The 16,513-nt window shown below is 53.6% G+C and overlaps 1 protein-coding gene and 1 pseudogene across 2 annotated transcripts; one reads left to right on the top strand and one right to left on the bottom strand.

The window, feature by feature from the left end:
- LOC118882092 lies at positions 1–10,293 on the top strand (annotated as a pseudogene).
- A 356-nt stretch (positions 10,294–10,649) lies between these two features.
- Positions 10,650–16,496, bottom strand: MRTO4 (MRT4 homolog, ribosome maturation factor). Of its 2 annotated transcripts, XM_036844001.1 has the most exons (8): positions 16,214–16,496; positions 14,265–14,323; positions 13,262–13,365; positions 12,639–12,720; positions 12,299–12,366; positions 11,873–12,024; positions 11,442–11,518; positions 10,650–11,335 (listed from the first exon to the last, which is right to left on the bottom strand). In XM_036844001.1, the coding sequence occupies exons 1-8, from the start codon at positions 16,239–16,241 to the stop codon at positions 11,186–11,188; spliced, it is 720 nt and encodes a 239-aa protein (XP_036699896.1). In that variant the 5' UTR covers positions 16,242–16,496; the 3' UTR covers positions 10,650–11,185. The 2 variants fall into 2 exon arrangements, with proteins under 2 accessions (XP_036699896.1, XP_036699906.1); XM_036844011.1 differs by lacking the exon at positions 16,214–16,496 and having other exon boundaries at positions 13,262–13,387; positions 14,265–14,291.
- Positions 16,497–16,513: the final 17 nt, after the last annotated feature.

Here is a 16,513-nt window from a genome sequence, read left to right as displayed (position 1 = left end):
ATGCATAAAAAGGGGTGAGACTGCTGAAGTTTAAAATAGATTTCTGAAATATAGCAACCAAATGTAATGTGTAAACCACGTTTGATCCTAATTCAAGCGAACTGAAACTTTTTTTAAAACAGGGATATTTGAATATGGATGTGGTATTAAGTGACACAAAAGAATTGTTCATTTGTTTTAGTGTGACAATGGCATTGTAGTTATGTAAGAAATTGCCTGTTATAACGCACGCACACAAATATGTTGGCATAACTAGTATCTCCAGCACAACATTGAATAAAAGGGGTAAGAGCAGATATCATTGACTGGTTACCAATCTTAGGGGGAAAAGTTTTTTCACTATTAAATATAACATCAGCTATATGTTTTTTGTATATGCCCTTTATCAATTTGAGAAAATTCCCTTTTCTTCTTAGTTTTTTCTTATTTTCCCCCCTCCTTCTTCATGAATAGGTATTGAATTTTGTTAAATGCTTTTTTTGCATCAATTGCGATGATCATATGGGTTTTATTTTTTGGTCAGTATAGTAAACTATACTGATTGATTTTTAAATATAAAGCCCACTGTATTCCTGGGATGAAATTCACTGAGAAGTGATGTATTATCCTTTTTATATATCACTGTATTCGCTTGGTCAAACGTTTTTATATGTAGGTTCATGAAGATTAACGGGGTGTAGTTTTTGCTGAGTCATACAGTAATTGTATATTTAACTTTATAAAAACTCAGTTATCTGTTTAAAAGGTTAAACATGAGAAAAAGTCTTTTATATTCATCCTCGCGTTTACCATTTCCAGCACTCTTCACTTTTTGTGTGTGTAAATCCAACTTTTCTTCCGTCTAAAGAATTTTTTTTAATATCTGCTATAGTGAAAGCTGGCTACTATGAATTCTCCCCAACCTTTGTCTGAACAAAGTCTTTGCTTTCCTTTTTGAAAGGTGTTTTCGCTTGGGTATAGGATTCGAGGCTGACAGTTCTTTTCTTTCAATACTTTAATACTGACGCGGGCTGGGGCCTTTGGCAAGTCCCGACGAGAGAACCACAGAGCCGACCTCTGGGGCCTGCAAGGTGGCGGGACACCCCCTGAGGGCACCACCCCTGGGCCAAGACCTCATTTTAGGACCTTTAGCCCTTAGGAAAGCCCCATCTGGAAGAACACGTGGACCCCAGGGCAGCTCCGGAGCCAGGCCGAGGGAGGCGGGGAGCCGCGGGAATGGGGGGCGGGGGCGCCGTGCAGCTTTTCGCAGTACTTCCCTTGCCCCGCCCCTCCGCGCGCTCCGCCCCCAAAGCCGGTGGGCGGGGCCCGACCCCCTCCTTAAAGCGGTGGCGCACGACACGCGGGGGCTCGTGCTACGCTCGGCTGCGCTCCACCGGGCTATTGCAGGTCCCCCGCCGCCGCAGTGTCCCCGTTGCAGTCGCCCCCGCCGGCAGCCTCTGGCCCCCCGGGCCGGCCAGGTACCGTGCTGGGTGCCATGGAGATGGGGCTGCCGTGCGCCTCTTCCGGGAGTGCGGCCACACCGAGATAGACACGGCCCTAGCGTACGTCCGAGAGCATCCTGGCCGGCCTGGGGCTGGGGCTGGGCGGTGGCGACTGCAGAGGTAACTCCTGGCACCCGGACCCCGTCCCCCTTACCTCCCCCGAGCCATGCACCGGCCGAGGTCAGGACCGACAGCTTCACCCTCTGCCGGGGCGCCGACCTCCACTGGCCACCCCGCAGCTCTGTGAACACCCCGCTCCTCAGGCGCCGTGCACATCTAGCCCCGGACAGCCGGACAGTGCTTTGTCTTGACTCTTTTCCTCTCCTTTTCCCTCCCCTCAGCAACGTCCCAACCCTGGTCTAGCCTGGAACGACTTGGCTAGCCCCTCTCGGAGGGACTGAAAACGGAGTCTGGCGCTCTGCAGCCCCTGCCCCCTTCCCCTTCCCCGCAGGTGCCCGGTGCAGTCCTGATCTGCAGGAATCCTGCCCTTATCTCCCTGGCACTTCCTGGCATAGTCCCAGATCAGGCTTTGAAACCGGCAGGGATCTGCTTCCTCGTTGCTCTGGGCGGTGGACTGCTCCGTGGAGCTCCGGGTGCGCCGTTCAGTTGGCAGTGCCTCCCGCTTCACCAGGGTGGCCGCGCCTGGGAGCCGCAGGAGCTATAGGCAGTGGCTGGGATGGGAGAGTGGGGGTGGTATGGTGTCTAACTGCCCTCTCTGTGCCAGCCTCCGTCCGAGGCCATAGAAGGGAAATTGACACTAACCCACTCCAGGGAGCTCAGAGTCTAGAGATGGCTGGGGAGCCCAGAAGAGGGACCACTTCCTGGGAGGGGACACTGAAGAACACTCGGAAAACGGAATGTCAGACCTTGAAGAACTGCTAGTTTTCCAGGGGGAGTAAGAGGAGAAAGGGCATTCCCGGCTGCGCGGGTGGGCACAGTGAGTGTGCAAAGTGTGTGCAAAGACAATGAGATTTGGCAGTGCTGAGGGTGTTGGAACAGGCAGACGTAGCTAAGTGGAGGGTTTGTGTATGGGGGCAGAGGGACATCTGTCATCAGTCTGATGCCATCTGAAGTGTTTATAACGTGCCTCACAGGGACATAGTGAGGGCTCAGCAATATTAGCTGTTACTGTTATTAGTAGTAGTAGTATCATTAGCACCATGTACCATCTTTTACTTTGAGGCTCCTCAGAGTGAAATGATTCACAGCACAGATCTGAAACAAAACGAGAATATGCATGCATCTCATATGCTATCTGGATCACCTGATGCCTCTCTGTGACAACTCTGGTCTTCTTTCTTTCTTTCTTTTAATTTTAATTTTTATTGAAGTCTAGTTGCTCTACAATGTTGTGTTAGTTTCAGGTGTACAGCAAAGTGATTTAGTTATACATATACATATATATGTATAACTAAATATGTATATACATATTCTTTTTCAGATTCCTTTCCATTATAGGTTATTACAAGATATTGAGTGTAGTTCCCTGTGCTATACAGTAGGTCCTTGCTGGTTATCTATTTTATATATATTAGTGTGTATATGTTGATCTGAAACTCCTAATTTATTCCAACCCCTTCCCCCTTTGGTAACCATAAGTTCATTTTCTGTCTGTGAGTTTATTTCTGTTTTGTAAATAAGTTCATTTGTATCATTTTTTTAGATTCCACATATAAGCGGTATCATATTTGTCTTTGTCTGACTTACTTTGCTTAGTATGATAGTCTCTGGGTCCATCCATGTTGCTGTAAATGGCATTATTTCATTCTTTTTTATGGCTGAATAATATTCCATTGCATATATGTACCACATCTTCTTTATCCATTCATCTGTTGATGGACATTTAGGTTGGTCTTATTTCTGATTGCTTTTTCTTCTCCAACTCCTCCTTCTCTTCCCTCCTTCAGGCTGGAACTAGCTGGGCCAAAGTTCTTAAATCTCAGATCTGAAGTTAGCATCAAGAAGGGGTGGGGGCTGAGGGGGTGAGATGGTAGAAGGGAAAATTCCAGTGAGTAGCCCTCCAACCCTCCAGCCTGCTCTCTCCCATCTCAAGGGGTCTGGCCTGCTGAGGCGACTCTCCAAGTGTGAGCCGTGCAGAGAACCTTCCCCTCACCTATCACTCCAGCCACCTGGGATTCTTTTTTTTTTTAATATAAATTTATTTATTTTATTTATCTATTTTTGGCTGCATTGGGTCTTTGTTGCTGTGCGCGGGCTTTCTCTAGTTGCGGCGAGCGGGGGCTGCTCTTCGTTGCAGTGCGTGGGCTCCTCATTGCGGTGGCTTCTCTTGTTGCGGAGCTCGGGCTCTAGGCACGCGGACTTCAGTAGTTGTGCCATGTGGGCTCAGTAGTTGTGGCTCGCGGGCTCTAGACCACAGGCTCAGTAGTTGTGGCACACGGGCTTAGTTGCTCCGCGGCATGTGGGATCTTCCCGGACTAGGGCTTGAGCCCATGTCCCCTGCATTGGCAGGCGGATTCTTTTTTTTTTTTTTTTTTTTAATTTTTATTTATTTATTTATTTATTCATTCATTTATGGCTGTGTTGGGTCTTCGTTTCTGTGCGAGGGCTTTCTCTAGTTGCGGCAAGCGGGGGCCACTCTTCGTCGCGGTGCGCGGGCCTCTCACTGCAGCGGCCTCTCTTGTTGCGGAGCACGGGCTCCAGACGCGCAGGCTCAGCAATTGTGGCTCACGGGCCCAGTTGCTCCGCGGCATGTGGGATCCTCCCAGACCAGGGCTCGAACCCGTGTCCCCTGCATTGGCAGGCAGACTCCCAACCACTGCGCCACCAGGGAAGCCCGGCAGGCGGATTCTTAACCACTGAGCCACCAGGGAAGCTCCCACTTGGGATTCTTAATGGGGGCAGGGAGAAAAGTATTTGATTAACTCACTCCTGATTCACACAGGTGGCACAACACCAGCCTTTTCTCAATGGGTTATTTCTCTGATGGAAATATCTTGCCTTTCCTTCCCTGGGGCCCCAGTTGAGTCCTCTTGCTCTCTTTCCTGAATTCCTGCCGCGGTCTCCTTGCCATTTGCCCTGTTTCCAGACCTGTCCCTGAGGTTTTTGTCTGTGCTTCATTCAGAGTCATCTTTCAAAACTGCAAAGCTGACAACTTAGCTCACTGGCTGAAAAGTGTTCAGAGTCTCCCCGTGGCCCCCTGAAGTCAGATTCTAAGGGGTGCACTCAGGGCCCTTTGTATCCATCTGGTCTGTGGCCCCTTCTCTTGCCTTGTGTCCCCCGTGGACCTGGTGTTCTAGATCCATGGGATCGCAGGCATGGCTCCTCACACGCCACGTTCTTGCCTCTGGGTGGCCCCAGACTGCCCTTGGAGATTCAGATCCTAAGAAAGCCTTCCCTGAACTCCCAGGGCTCCTCTCCCACCTTGTGCTTATCCCGGCCTCACTTACTCTGTAGTGGCCCCTTAGACTGTGCGCCCTTGAGGGCAGGGATCCAGTGCTGGCCTTCCTCATCCAGCCCTTAGCACCGGGCATGGCACACCCAGCTGCCTGGTAAATAGTCATCATAATAACATTAGCAGCTCATAATGAGCAAATCTATCAAAGTTCTGATCAATCCTTGGAGCCTCCCGACAAGATATCACTCTCAATTTACAATTGAGGGGATTGAGGCTCAGAGAGGTTAAATAACTTGGTTAGGGTCACAGAGCTTGAATTGGCAGAGCTGGGGTGTGAACCCAGGTCTGTCTCTTAACCATTACACTAGATCCTCTCCAGCGTTTGGTAAACTGACTTGGACTTCCATTTCTCTCCTCCCAAAGTGAAAATCACCACCAAGGCCAATCCAGTGGGTGAAAAGTCTCTGAAGCCTGACAGCCTCTGGTCCCAGCTGGAGACGTCACTGAAGCAGCTGCGGTGCCCCCGAGTGGACCTCTTTTACCTACACCTGCCGGACCACGGCACCCCCATGGAAGAGACGCTGCGTGCCTGCCACCAGCTGCACCAGGAGGTGAGGGCGGCCCCCCTGCTCCCCTCCTTGGCCTGTCATTGCCTAGGAGAGTGGAGGCTCCAGGGCTGTCCCAGAGCAGAGCTGGGGACAGACCCCACTCCCAGGGTCCCCAGCCAGTCTTTCCTTCCTGGTGTTCTGGGCTGCAGTGGGTTCTGACCTTGGCCTCTCCCCGACAGGGCAAGTTTGTGGAGCTTGGCCTCTCCAACTATGCCACCTGGGAAGTGGCCGAGATCTGTACCCTGTGCAAGAGCAACAACTGGATCCTGCCCACCGTGTACCAGGTGAGGCCAGGGCTGCAGAGGCCTCTGTCTCCTGGGTGCCTGGTGATCCTGGGTCCTCTTGGCTCCCCCCTCCCCGTGCCCTCTCCACAGCAGCCATTCCCCTGCTCTACAGGCTGATGGCTCCCAGGTACCCTCAGCCTGGCAAACAGGCACCTGCTCTCTCCGGCTCTGGCTCCCCTTCCTGCCTGCTTCTCGCTCTGCAGTCAGCCTGGAACGCTCCTCCCTGCTCTCCCTGGAAGGAGTGCCCAGGTCTCACTTAGATGCCTCTTCCTCTGGAAGCCTTTCCTGACAGCCCAGAGGAGCCTGAGATCTCAGGTCCTCCTTTTCTCCTCCTCATTCATTCAGCAAATGTTTGTGCACCTACTTGCTGCCAGGCACTGGTCACAGAACTTACTAGTGTATTATGATTGTCTCTTTTGTTGAGTATGTTTGTTAACACTCTACCTCACTATTAAATCTGAGCGCAGCAGCTTTGTCCTTTGGCTTGTGGATGGAAATCCAATATCCAGGCCACAGGTGTTGCTCAGAAATGTTGGCTGAAGGAATGAATTTTCCTTGGGCATGAGCCCTCTCCACCAGCGCCACTAAGTATCTGCCTAATTGTTAAGGTCTGAACTGAGGTTCTCCACAGGAAAATTTGGGGTCCCGTGCGCCCTCTCCAGCTGGCCCTTCTGCCTGCAGGGCATGTACAACGCCACCACCCAGCAAGTGGAGACGGAGCTCTTCCCCTGCCTCAGGACAGGTTCTACGCCTAAAACCCTTTGGCTGGTATGGGGTATGGGCTGCTGTGGGGACGGGCTCGCCCCGGGGTGGAAGGGTCTTCCTGGCCATGTTTCTGCCTGTTCCTGACCCTGGGGATGCCTGGTCCCAGACCTGGGAAGCAGGGAGGGGTTTGACAGGAGGCTGGGCTGGGTCCTCCATCCGTCCTGGGTCCCCCACCATCACCCCCACTTCCGGTCCAGAGCAGCCTCTGGGAGCAGTGCCAGGGGATCTGATTACAGCCTTCCCGCAGGGGGCCTGCTGACTGGCAAGTACAAGTATGGGGACAAGGATGGGAAACAACCTGTGGGCCACTTCTTTGGGACCAATTGGGCAGAGATCTACAGGAATCGGTGAGCTGGGGATTGGCTGCATCAGGGTGGGAGGTGGCATGGGCCCCCTTAGTCTGCAATGGGGAGTCCCTGGGGCTGCTTCCTTGGGGGCCAGGACCTCCCCCTGTGCTCAGACCTTTGCCCCTGGATTCCCACAAGCTTTACTGAGAAATTTACCCCTAAAACTTTGCCAGTGTCTCTGGGGAGTGATTGGGGGCCTGGATTGGGAATGCGTAGAACTCTGGACCTTCCACTAGGTCTGTAAGACTATGTCTTTTCCCTGGGAAGAGCCTACCCCCTGCCCACAGCGGGAGAAGAAACCTTGGACTGGAACTTGGGATTCCTGGGGCTTGATGCTGGCCTGTCACCTGGGGCAACTGAGTCTAAGTTTTGTAAACTCTTGGCAATAACACTGTCATCAATGTCTAAAGTTATAGTTGAACATCTGTTGGGACTAGCCTTCTTCCCTTCCTTTTTTTCACTTTTGCAAGTTTGAAAAAGTTATTAAAGTAATACATGCCCACAGCTAGAAGCAAGCCCTTTCCGTCACACTCCTCCAAGGTGATGCTTTTTTTTTTTTTTTTAAAAACTTTATAGTTTCAGTTTTGTTTTTGTTTTTTTAAATTAATTTATTTATTTATGGCTGTGTTGGGTCTTCGTTTCTGTGCGAGGGCTTTCTCCAGGTGCGGCAAGTGGGGGCGGTGCGGCAAGTGGGGCCTCTTCATCGCGGTGCGCGGGCCTCTCACCATCGCGGCCTCTCCTGTTGCGGAGCACAGGCTCCAGACGCGCAGGCTCAGTAATTGTGGCTCACGGGCCCAGCCGCTCCGTGGCATGCGGGATCCTCCCAGACCAGGGCTCGAACCCACGTGCCCTGCATTGGCAGGCAGACTCTCAACCACTGCGCCACCAGGGAAGCCCCAAGGTGATGCTTTTTAACTCCTACAGCTTTCCTTCCCTCTGGCATTTACTGTGAGATCTCTGATGCATACACTTTACTGCTATTCCTTAATTTATCAAATTTAGACATTATCTGTGGACTGCTGGAAAGTTCCTAATCTTTCAAGATTTATAGAAGCTGAGTTTCCAAGGCTCCACTGCTAGTTTTGTTGAAATGGCCCAGGACTTTTAAAAATTAATTAATCAATTTATTTATTTTTGGCTGTGTTGGGTCTTCGTTGCTGCACGTGGGCTTTCTCTAGTTGCGGCGAGCGGCGGCTACTCTTCGTTGCGGTGCACAGGCTTCTCATTGCGGTGGCTTCTCTTGCTGTGGAGCACTGGCTGTAGGTGCGCAGGCTCAGTAGTTGTGGCTCATGGGCTCTAGAGCGCAGGCTCAATAGTTGTGGCACATGGGCTTAGTTGCTCCGCGGCATGTGGGATCTTCCCGGACTAGGGATCGAACCCGTGTTCCCTGCATTGGCAGGCAGATTCTTAACCACTGCACCGCCAGGGAAGTCCCCTGCCAGGGTTTCTGATGTCTGACCAGGTTTAGGAGCCATTGCCCTAAGCAGTGTCTCAAGGAGCTTGTCACACCACCAGCGCCTAGGCCTCACCCCTGGAGGATCTTGGTTGATGGTTTTCACCTCCTCTGCTCTACTTAGTTGACAGAGCACTGCAGGTCCATTATCTCCTTTACATTTTGCACTCACCACGTGGGGCTCGCTCGGGGTGTTTCCTCACTGAGCAGATAAGCGAAGGCAGGTGACTGAGCCAAGGCCAGAGCTAGGACTGGAGCCAGGACTTGTCCTGTTTGTGACCCGGGGCACAAAGGTGTGGTGCTGTAGACACTCCTGGGTCCTGATTTGGGGAGTTGTATCCGGTGAGGACGTTCAATGCAAGGATCCTTGCCCACTGCATCCCCGCTGCTCCTACCACGGGGCTGAAATCACCCCGGTGAGGGGCCCAGAAACCCACATGCATTCTGCTGCTCAGGGAAACAAAACCTCCATTTGAGATGTTGGTCCCTCAGTGCCTGAGGGACCAGTGTCCTGCAGGAATCCCAGTGTCCTGACCCGTGCCACCCTCTCCACCCACCCGGCTTCTGGAAGCACTACTTCGAGGCTGTTGCCTTGGTAGGGAAGGCCCTGCAGGCTGCGTATGGCACCAGCGCCCCCAGCATGACCTCAGCCGCCCTCTGGTGGAGGTACCACCACTCCCAGCTCCAGGTAGGAAGGAGGAAGTAGAAGAGAGGGCTGCGTGATTATCTTGTGATTTCTGGATTACTCCTTTTCCTCTTCTGAAATGTCTCCACGGCCCAGGTCTTTTGGGTGGTATTCCTGTTCTTAGAGAAGTTTATTAAGTGTGACATTACAAACACTACTGGCCCTAGTAAGTATAATTATCCCAACTTTATGTATGAGTAAACTGGCTCAGAGGCCACTTCACCTAACTGTGGCTACATGAGATAGGGCAGAAGCTATGTGTGACGCTGAAACCTACATTTTTCCAGCATTAGCATTTATCTGTCTCTGGCTGCCTGCTCTGCAGAGGCCAACTCTGTGTCCATGGCAGGGCTGCCCTCTCCCTGCCATCACGCTTTCCCAACAACTTCCTCCAACTTCGGCATCACATACTAATGGTGCCTCTTTCTTGAGCCCCTGTTAAGTGCTAGGCCTGAAGCAAAGTACTTTATGAAATTTTAGGGAATTCCCTGGCGGTCCAGTGGCTCTGCGCTTCCACTGCAGGGGGCATGGATTCGATCCCTGGTTGGGGAACCAAGATCCTGCATGCTGCAAGGCACGGCCAAAAAAAGAAAAAAAAATCCCACAACCACCCTGCAAAGTAAAGGAAGCCTGAAGCTTAGGGAGGTCACATGACTAACCCAAGCCCACCCAGCTGCTGAGCGGCAGAGGGGAACTCAGGTGTGCCTGCGTGCGTCTAGGGAAGCAGGGCTTTAGAGCTGTTCGAAGGCAATTTAAGTTCTGTGCAGAATAATATAGGGTATAGACTTTGGATTGCAGGTCTTGGCAGGGGCAGGGTGGGAGGGTGTGTGTGTGACTGGGGTCACTGTGGTGCACTAGTGTGTTGACGTCTGGCCGTCTCCCCTTGCAGGGCGTTCAGGGGGACGCGGTCATCCTGGGCATGTCCAGCTTGGAGCAGCTACAACAGACCTTGGTGGCCGCTGAGGGAGAGCCCCTAGAGCCGGCCGTCATGCAGGCCTTTGATCAGGCCTGGCACCTGTCTGCCCACGAATGTCCCAGCTACTTCCGCTCGGCCTAGTCCTGACTTGGGGTGGCAAAGGACGCACTTCATCTGTCTCGTCCTTTATCCTCTCACCCAGTCAGTTTTGACTTTAAGCTGCTTTATGTAGCTAGTTCTTTCCTCACAGTCCCAGGTCACAGACTGTTTGTCTCCTACGTTCTTGTTAATACTCCCAGCTGCCTTCATCATGTAAAAAGGCCCGGGCTGCATCTACTCAGGCGTTTCCTGTCTGAATAAAGAGGCACTAGCCTGGCTGGAGCCCAGGCCCACAGTGAACCTGGTCAATCTGTTTCCTCTGCAGCCTGCAGGCTGTTTCTCGTCCTCCCACAGGCTTGGTGAGAAGGGGGCAGGAGTAGGGATTAGTCTTCAAAGGGCAGAGGTGGTGGGAGGGTCTCCCAGCCTCCTGCCCTGAACCCAGTGTGACCTCTCAACATCGGGGCGGCAGGTGGCCCTCACACTTCTACACGCGACAGAAAAAGAGGGCCATACACCATGAGGTAGATTTTCTCTCGTTCAGAATTACCTCATTAAATACTTATAGACAGAACAATCTGGGCGAAAACCTACCACCTGGAGCCACCACCCAGAAGACTAAAACCTCCCAGGATGCAGTGGAATGTTTTTTACATTCATTCAGTTTCGGCAGTGGCTTTATTCTTGCTTTAGCCAACACCTCCTGTCTCCTGGTCACCCCCAAGTTTCTCGGCCCTGGTTTTGGGGGTTGGGGGTGGGAAAGAGAATAGAGAGTAGGGGTAGGAGAGCGGCAGGCAGAGTGCCTGTTTTCCTCAAACAAATCCCAGTTTCAAGCCAGGGGCGCCGAGGGCCAGAGTAAAGGAGAAGGCGGTTCCTCTTGTGCTCCCAGGGCCGCCCAGCCAGTGGTCACACAGCAACCAGTGCTGGAAACTGGCTTGAGGTGAACTAAGAATCCTGGGGGTCCAAACCAAAGCCCAAACCCAAGGGTTTTTTCCTAGAAAAGTCCCTTTTGCAGAAGACACCCTGCTGACAAAGTTGCATCATTTATAGAAGAATAGTCTGTCCCTGTCACCCTCCCTTGTGTGCATCCACAGCAAAATACACGGCTGCTCCCCCGAGAGGGCAGCGGCAGCCCCACACGGTCCAGTCCAGACAAGACCTGGAGCAGGCCCGGAGGTCCCGTCCCAAGTGCACGTCAGCTGTCGTCGTCTTCCTCTGATTCTCCTTCCGACTCGGGCGCGCTCTCTGGCAAGTCATCTCCCATCTGCTGGAAACTTCCAGACTGCGCGTCCCACACGTACTTGATGGTCACTTTGAATTCGGCCATTTCGTACCCGAAAAGCTTCTGCCAGAGGGAAAGGGACCCAAAGGTCAGGAGGAGCGAGTGGGGTCAGAGGAGTCTGCGGCCCCTCCCACCGCAGCTGCGGACGCCCGGGGCGGGGGGAACTCACCAGGACGCGGGCCTGCTCCGGGGTCAGCACATCGCCCTCCTTGCACACCTCGTGGTCGGACAGCAGGGTCACCACACCTGCAGAGAAGGGGGCCCCCAGGCAGTTACTCTGGCACAGCGGCCTGTGCAGGGCCGCCCCCAGGCTTCCAGCAGCACCGGGGCAGGGGTTCACCAGGGAGCATTCAGCTGCCAGGAGGGTTTGTGGGGGGCAGCGGCTCCTCCTCCCATCCGTGCCCCTTAACTGCTGTATTCTAGCTGTAAGTTGCTGTGCACATTCACCCCAACTGTCAGGCGGGCGCTCTTAGTCCCGTTTTCACATGAGAAAACAGAGGCCGGTAGAAACTGGGGCTGAGGGGGGGTGTTGTCTGGCTTGGAAACCTGCGCTCTCAGCCGCTCAGCTGTGACCCCTCAGCTCTGGGGACGCCCCTGTACCTTTCTTGAGGGCCGTGGGCAGGCCCAGCTGCCTGAGCTGTGGCTCCATGGAGTGCGGGAACTGCTCCAGGGGCCCCGGGTCCAGGCTCACGGTGAAAGTGGCTTTGTTCCCAGCTCGGGCGTAGTCCACCTCCGTGTATTTCGTGAACCACCTGAGGGGAAAGAGAAGGGGCAGGAGGGCAGGTTTCCGCCTGGGCCTCGCCTCACCTCCCTTCCTCCTCAGCTCAGCCTGGAGCTCTGAGCCCGGGAGAACAGAGACTCAGTAACAGGATTCCAGGAACCAGGAACCAGGTTTTACTCGGTGCCTCTACTGTACAAAGTCCTGGGCTATTCCCTCCCCGGAGACCTCGCCGACCTTTCCCTTCCCACGCCGACCTTTCCCTTCCCACGACCTTTCCCTTCCCACCGCTCCTCCAGAGCACTTACTCGTTCACTTCCTCCTTAGTGCGATTGGTGAAAAGGAGACCAACTTCACCCCTCAACTTCTTGCTGACCTACAGAACCAAAGTGGGGTGGGGTCGGTCACATTAGAGCAGCGGTTCTCAACTGGGGACGATTTTGCCGGTCCCGCCCCCTTATTTGGCAACACCTGGAGACATTTTTGGTCACAGCTGGAGGCAGGCAGTACTACTCTCTGGGTCTGGAGATTAAAGGAGAACCAAGCTTCAAGCCGACCCCGGGCCAGATGGCTGCAGTGTGCATCATGTGACGGCAGCGGAGAAGGCAGCCTGGCCTCGGCCCCTCCCTGTGAGGGCCAGAGACTCACCTGATGCAGATTGTCTTTGTACTCGTCAGATGGGCTTCGACCCAGGGCCACCATCATCACTTTGTTTTTGCCAAAGAACATCCTACAGAGAAAAAGAGGGGTCTGTGAAGGAAGCGCCCCGCCCTGCCCTCACTTCAGTGCAAACCAGCTTCAGTCCCCGGAGCCCGAGCCAAGACCCAGGATGTTTTGTAGCAGAAGGTGTGGCCAGAGGCTCCACTCTTCCACGCAGCCCTGCTCACTTTGTCGCCAGCCCAGGGTCCCTCTCATTATTTTCCTGCACAGACCCTGAAACTCACATTCTGTCTCAGCACTGTGAGTGCGTCTGGATATGTGGAAGAGGCCTGTTCAATGGTCTGAACCAGAACGGGTGGGATGTTCCTTAAGGGACCAGACCCCAGGGTTCAGGGAGCCCCTTCTCCTGGAGAGGTCACCGCTCAACCCGCCCCCCACCCCCCCACGCGAGACAAACTTTAACAGTTAAAAAGCGCCCTTCAGCGGGGATGGGGGCGTGGCACTTTGTCCTTATTAAGGTGCCACCTGTGACCGAGGTCACTAACTGCCCCTGTGTTTTGCAAGCAGCCTGGCCCCTCCGCACTCAGGCCCTTCTCCCACTGCCCACTCACCGGCTGTGCTTCCAGGCACTGCGGACGTCCTTCAGCTTGCTGTTCCTCATGTTGGCCACGGAGAAGACGAAGAGGTACTTGTATGTGTCCACACATTTCCGAAGCTGCAGGACAATTCATGGGGCTCTGGAGTCCAAGGGGCAGCAGAGGTTGGGCAGTACTCTGGCCTCAGGTGGGAAAGAGACTGCTCCAGGTCTCTTACAACTGTGGATGTTTACAGCCTCTAACCTGGTTGTTTCCTCCTTGCCTCTGCTACTGAAGCCAGGATACTAAGGACAGGGGCTGCCCTGACGCAAAGCAGGCATGATGGCAAAGTGCGGGGGAAGCTGAGCCACGGGTCAAGAGCCCACCGTCTCCCCAGGTTTCCGACGTACGGTGGCCACCAGTGCAACCGACCACTTCTCTTTGCTTTGTCCAGTAATTGCTGACGATCTAGAAGCTTAGCTACACTAGGAAGGCTCCTGCTATATGGAAACATGTAAAGTCTTGTCATTTAGTCATAAGGGGAGGCGGCTCATCAGCCCTGCGGTGCCCACGTTGTTGGCTGCAGCCATGATGAAGTGGTCTCAAGGAAAATGGCATCTTTGTGCCGGAGGAAACTCCGCTCTCACCCAGCCTGCAGCCTGATGCAGTGCAGACAGTGGCTTGGTGCGTTTACCTACACCTGGTAACTCCCTGGCTTTTCTGACATCGGGCAGACTAACAAACCTCTGCAAGCTTCAGTTACCGGACCGCAAAACAGCGATAACATCCCCTCGCATCTACCTCACAGGGGTGCTTCACATGTGAAACAGCGCCGTGCAGGGCAGAGTAAGGGCTCAATCAAGCTGGAAACCATCACTATGGGAGTTTTTATTGGTGCTGCTGCTGGAGGAAAAAGGGCTGGATCAGCACCTTGGTTTTTTTTTTTTTCCAAACAGTATGTTTCCCTGACAAACAGCCCTACGCCCACGTTTATAAACTAAATACAATCTCTGGAAAAATAAAAAGAACACGCTCTTACCTCTTCTATCAAGTTCTGTTTCAGTTCCAAGCCTTTCTTGGCGGTTTTGGTGAGGGAGACTAATACAAAGAAGAAAAAGGGGAGATGATGAGAGACAAATCTGGATGTCCTGGAGACTCTTTCTTCCCCCCTTTGGTAGCCCAGCTGGACCAAGCCAATCTGAGAAAAGGTAGCACGGCTTTTGTGGCCACCACTTCTGGCATGCAAGGCTACTCCCAGGTCCCCAGAGTGCCTACTTGCTACTGTTCCCGAGCCTGAAGGTCCCTTCCCACCTTTCCTGTTACTCAGACAAACCAGGTATTCCTTAGCTCCCTTGAGGCGAAGCGAAAACCCCCTACTGAGGTGTGTGGGCTCTGGGGGCCCTGCCTGTGGCTGAGCTAGCTGCTGGCTGAGGCGCGTCCCTGTGCTGCTGTGGTACACAGAGACCATCTGTGGCTGCTCTGGGCTGGGGACTGTATCTCCTCTGCTACACGCTGTCTTGCAGTTTGGACCCATGGATGCAGCAACGCCTCTTTGGGGAGGGACAAGCACCTCTTCTCTAACAACAGCTGGGGCCCAATTTGCCCCTTAACCAGAAGGGTTTGGCATTTGCCAGATCTGACCAGGGCTCCCTCACAGAACCCAATCATTCCACAAACGATTAACAGAGCATCAAATGCAAAGCCCTGGGTCCTAGGAGGAAGCCACTTCTTATTCATCCTGCCTGGCACTCAGTCAGTCCCTCTTCACGAAGCACACATCTAGAAAGGTAATCACAACATTCAGGGGCAAGTGCAGCACAGGAGGGCAAACAAAATACAGTTGTCCATTTTCCAGCATTTCCACTGCTACAACTGTGGACCTAGCCAGCACCATGCTCTCTTGGATTACTGCTAGTCTCGCTGCTTCCACCCCTGCACACTGCCCCCACCTTCCCTGTCTATTCTCAACAAAGCAACTAGGGTGATCTTTCTAAAGTAAAGGTGAACCCCATCATTGCTCTGCTCGAGCTCTCTCCTCCCGTTTCACCTGCATGTGAAAGCCAATTCCTTGCAAAGGTCTTTCAAGCCCCACACACTCTGCCCAATTCCTCTCCCTCCTTTTCTGCTCTGGCCACGCTGGCCTCTTGCCCCAGAACATGTCAAACGTGCTCCCGCTTCAGGGCCTTTGCCCTTCGTGTTCCCTCTCCTGGGACCACCACCCTTCCAGGTAACTCCATGGGTTGCTTATTTACTTTCTTCAAGTTCCTGCTCATTTGTCATCTCAACAGAGACCTTCTCTGGCCACACTGCACAAAAGAATATCAACTTCTTTTTCTCTCACTCTTACTCCATGGGACTTATCACTATCTGAATTTACTGATTCGATTTTCGGTACCTTGGGAGGATATACTTCCCATAACTAAAATATTAAGCTTGATGAGGGCTCTAGACCTTCCTTGTTGTAACTGCTGTATCCTTCAACGCCTAGAGAGTGCCAGGCCCCTCTCTAATTTGTTGAGTTAATGTGCTAGAGAGCCGGAGTGAGAGAGACCCACCATAGTAGAGGTAGTCAGGAATACTCTCTTAGGAGGTATCCTACGAACTGCCAACTGAGAAAGAGCCAGCCATACGAAGACCGGAGCACAAGCATGCCAGAGAGAAGCAACTTCAAGTACACAAGACCATACTTAGGGATCAATCTGGGTTGAGGGAAAGGCGGAAGGGTGGGGGGAGCGCGGAGAGCTAAGACAGACGGACTGAGGTAGGAAAAGGTGGGCCAAGGCGAGATCGGGCGCAGCCTGGGTGTTCAGAGGCTGTTCACCGACCAGCCGGCCTTGGAGAAACTCTGGAGGCCTGGCAAAGCAGTCTCCGCTCCCTGACCCGACCCGGCTCCAGCCCCCACCCCCGTGCTTCCCCCGCGAAGCCCCTACCGCAGGCGACAGCCAGCCCGCGAATTCCTCACCGGGTCCCAAGACCCCCTTTGCCCACCTTTCTTGTCGCGCTTGGATTTGGGCATCGCGCTGCAGCCACGTGCGGCGGAAGACGGTGCTGCCTATTAGGACCTCGGCGGCGCTGGGGCCTCTGGGACGGCCGTCGGGGGCTGCCCTTGCGCGTGCCTGACCCAATCTGCGCTGAGGCCCGTCTCTCCCTGCCCGGCCACCGCCTGCGCTCTCGAGTCTCCAGAGCGACTTCCTGCGCGGGCGGGGGATCCCAGAGTCCTGGGCGCCCCACCGAGAGCTCCGCGTGCGGTTCCCAACTCTATGGTTCCGCGGAGGCGGAGCCTGCGGC

Source organism: Balaenoptera musculus, chromosome 1 (genome assembly GCF_009873245.2).
Source record: "Balaenoptera musculus isolate JJ_BM4_2016_0621 chromosome 1, mBalMus1.pri.v3, whole genome shotgun sequence".
Lineage (NCBI taxonomy): Eukaryota > Metazoa > Chordata > Mammalia > Artiodactyla > Balaenopteridae > Balaenoptera > Balaenoptera musculus.
The sequence above is the reverse complement of the archived record's forward strand: the minus strand, read 5'-3'. Positions and strand labels throughout refer to the sequence as shown.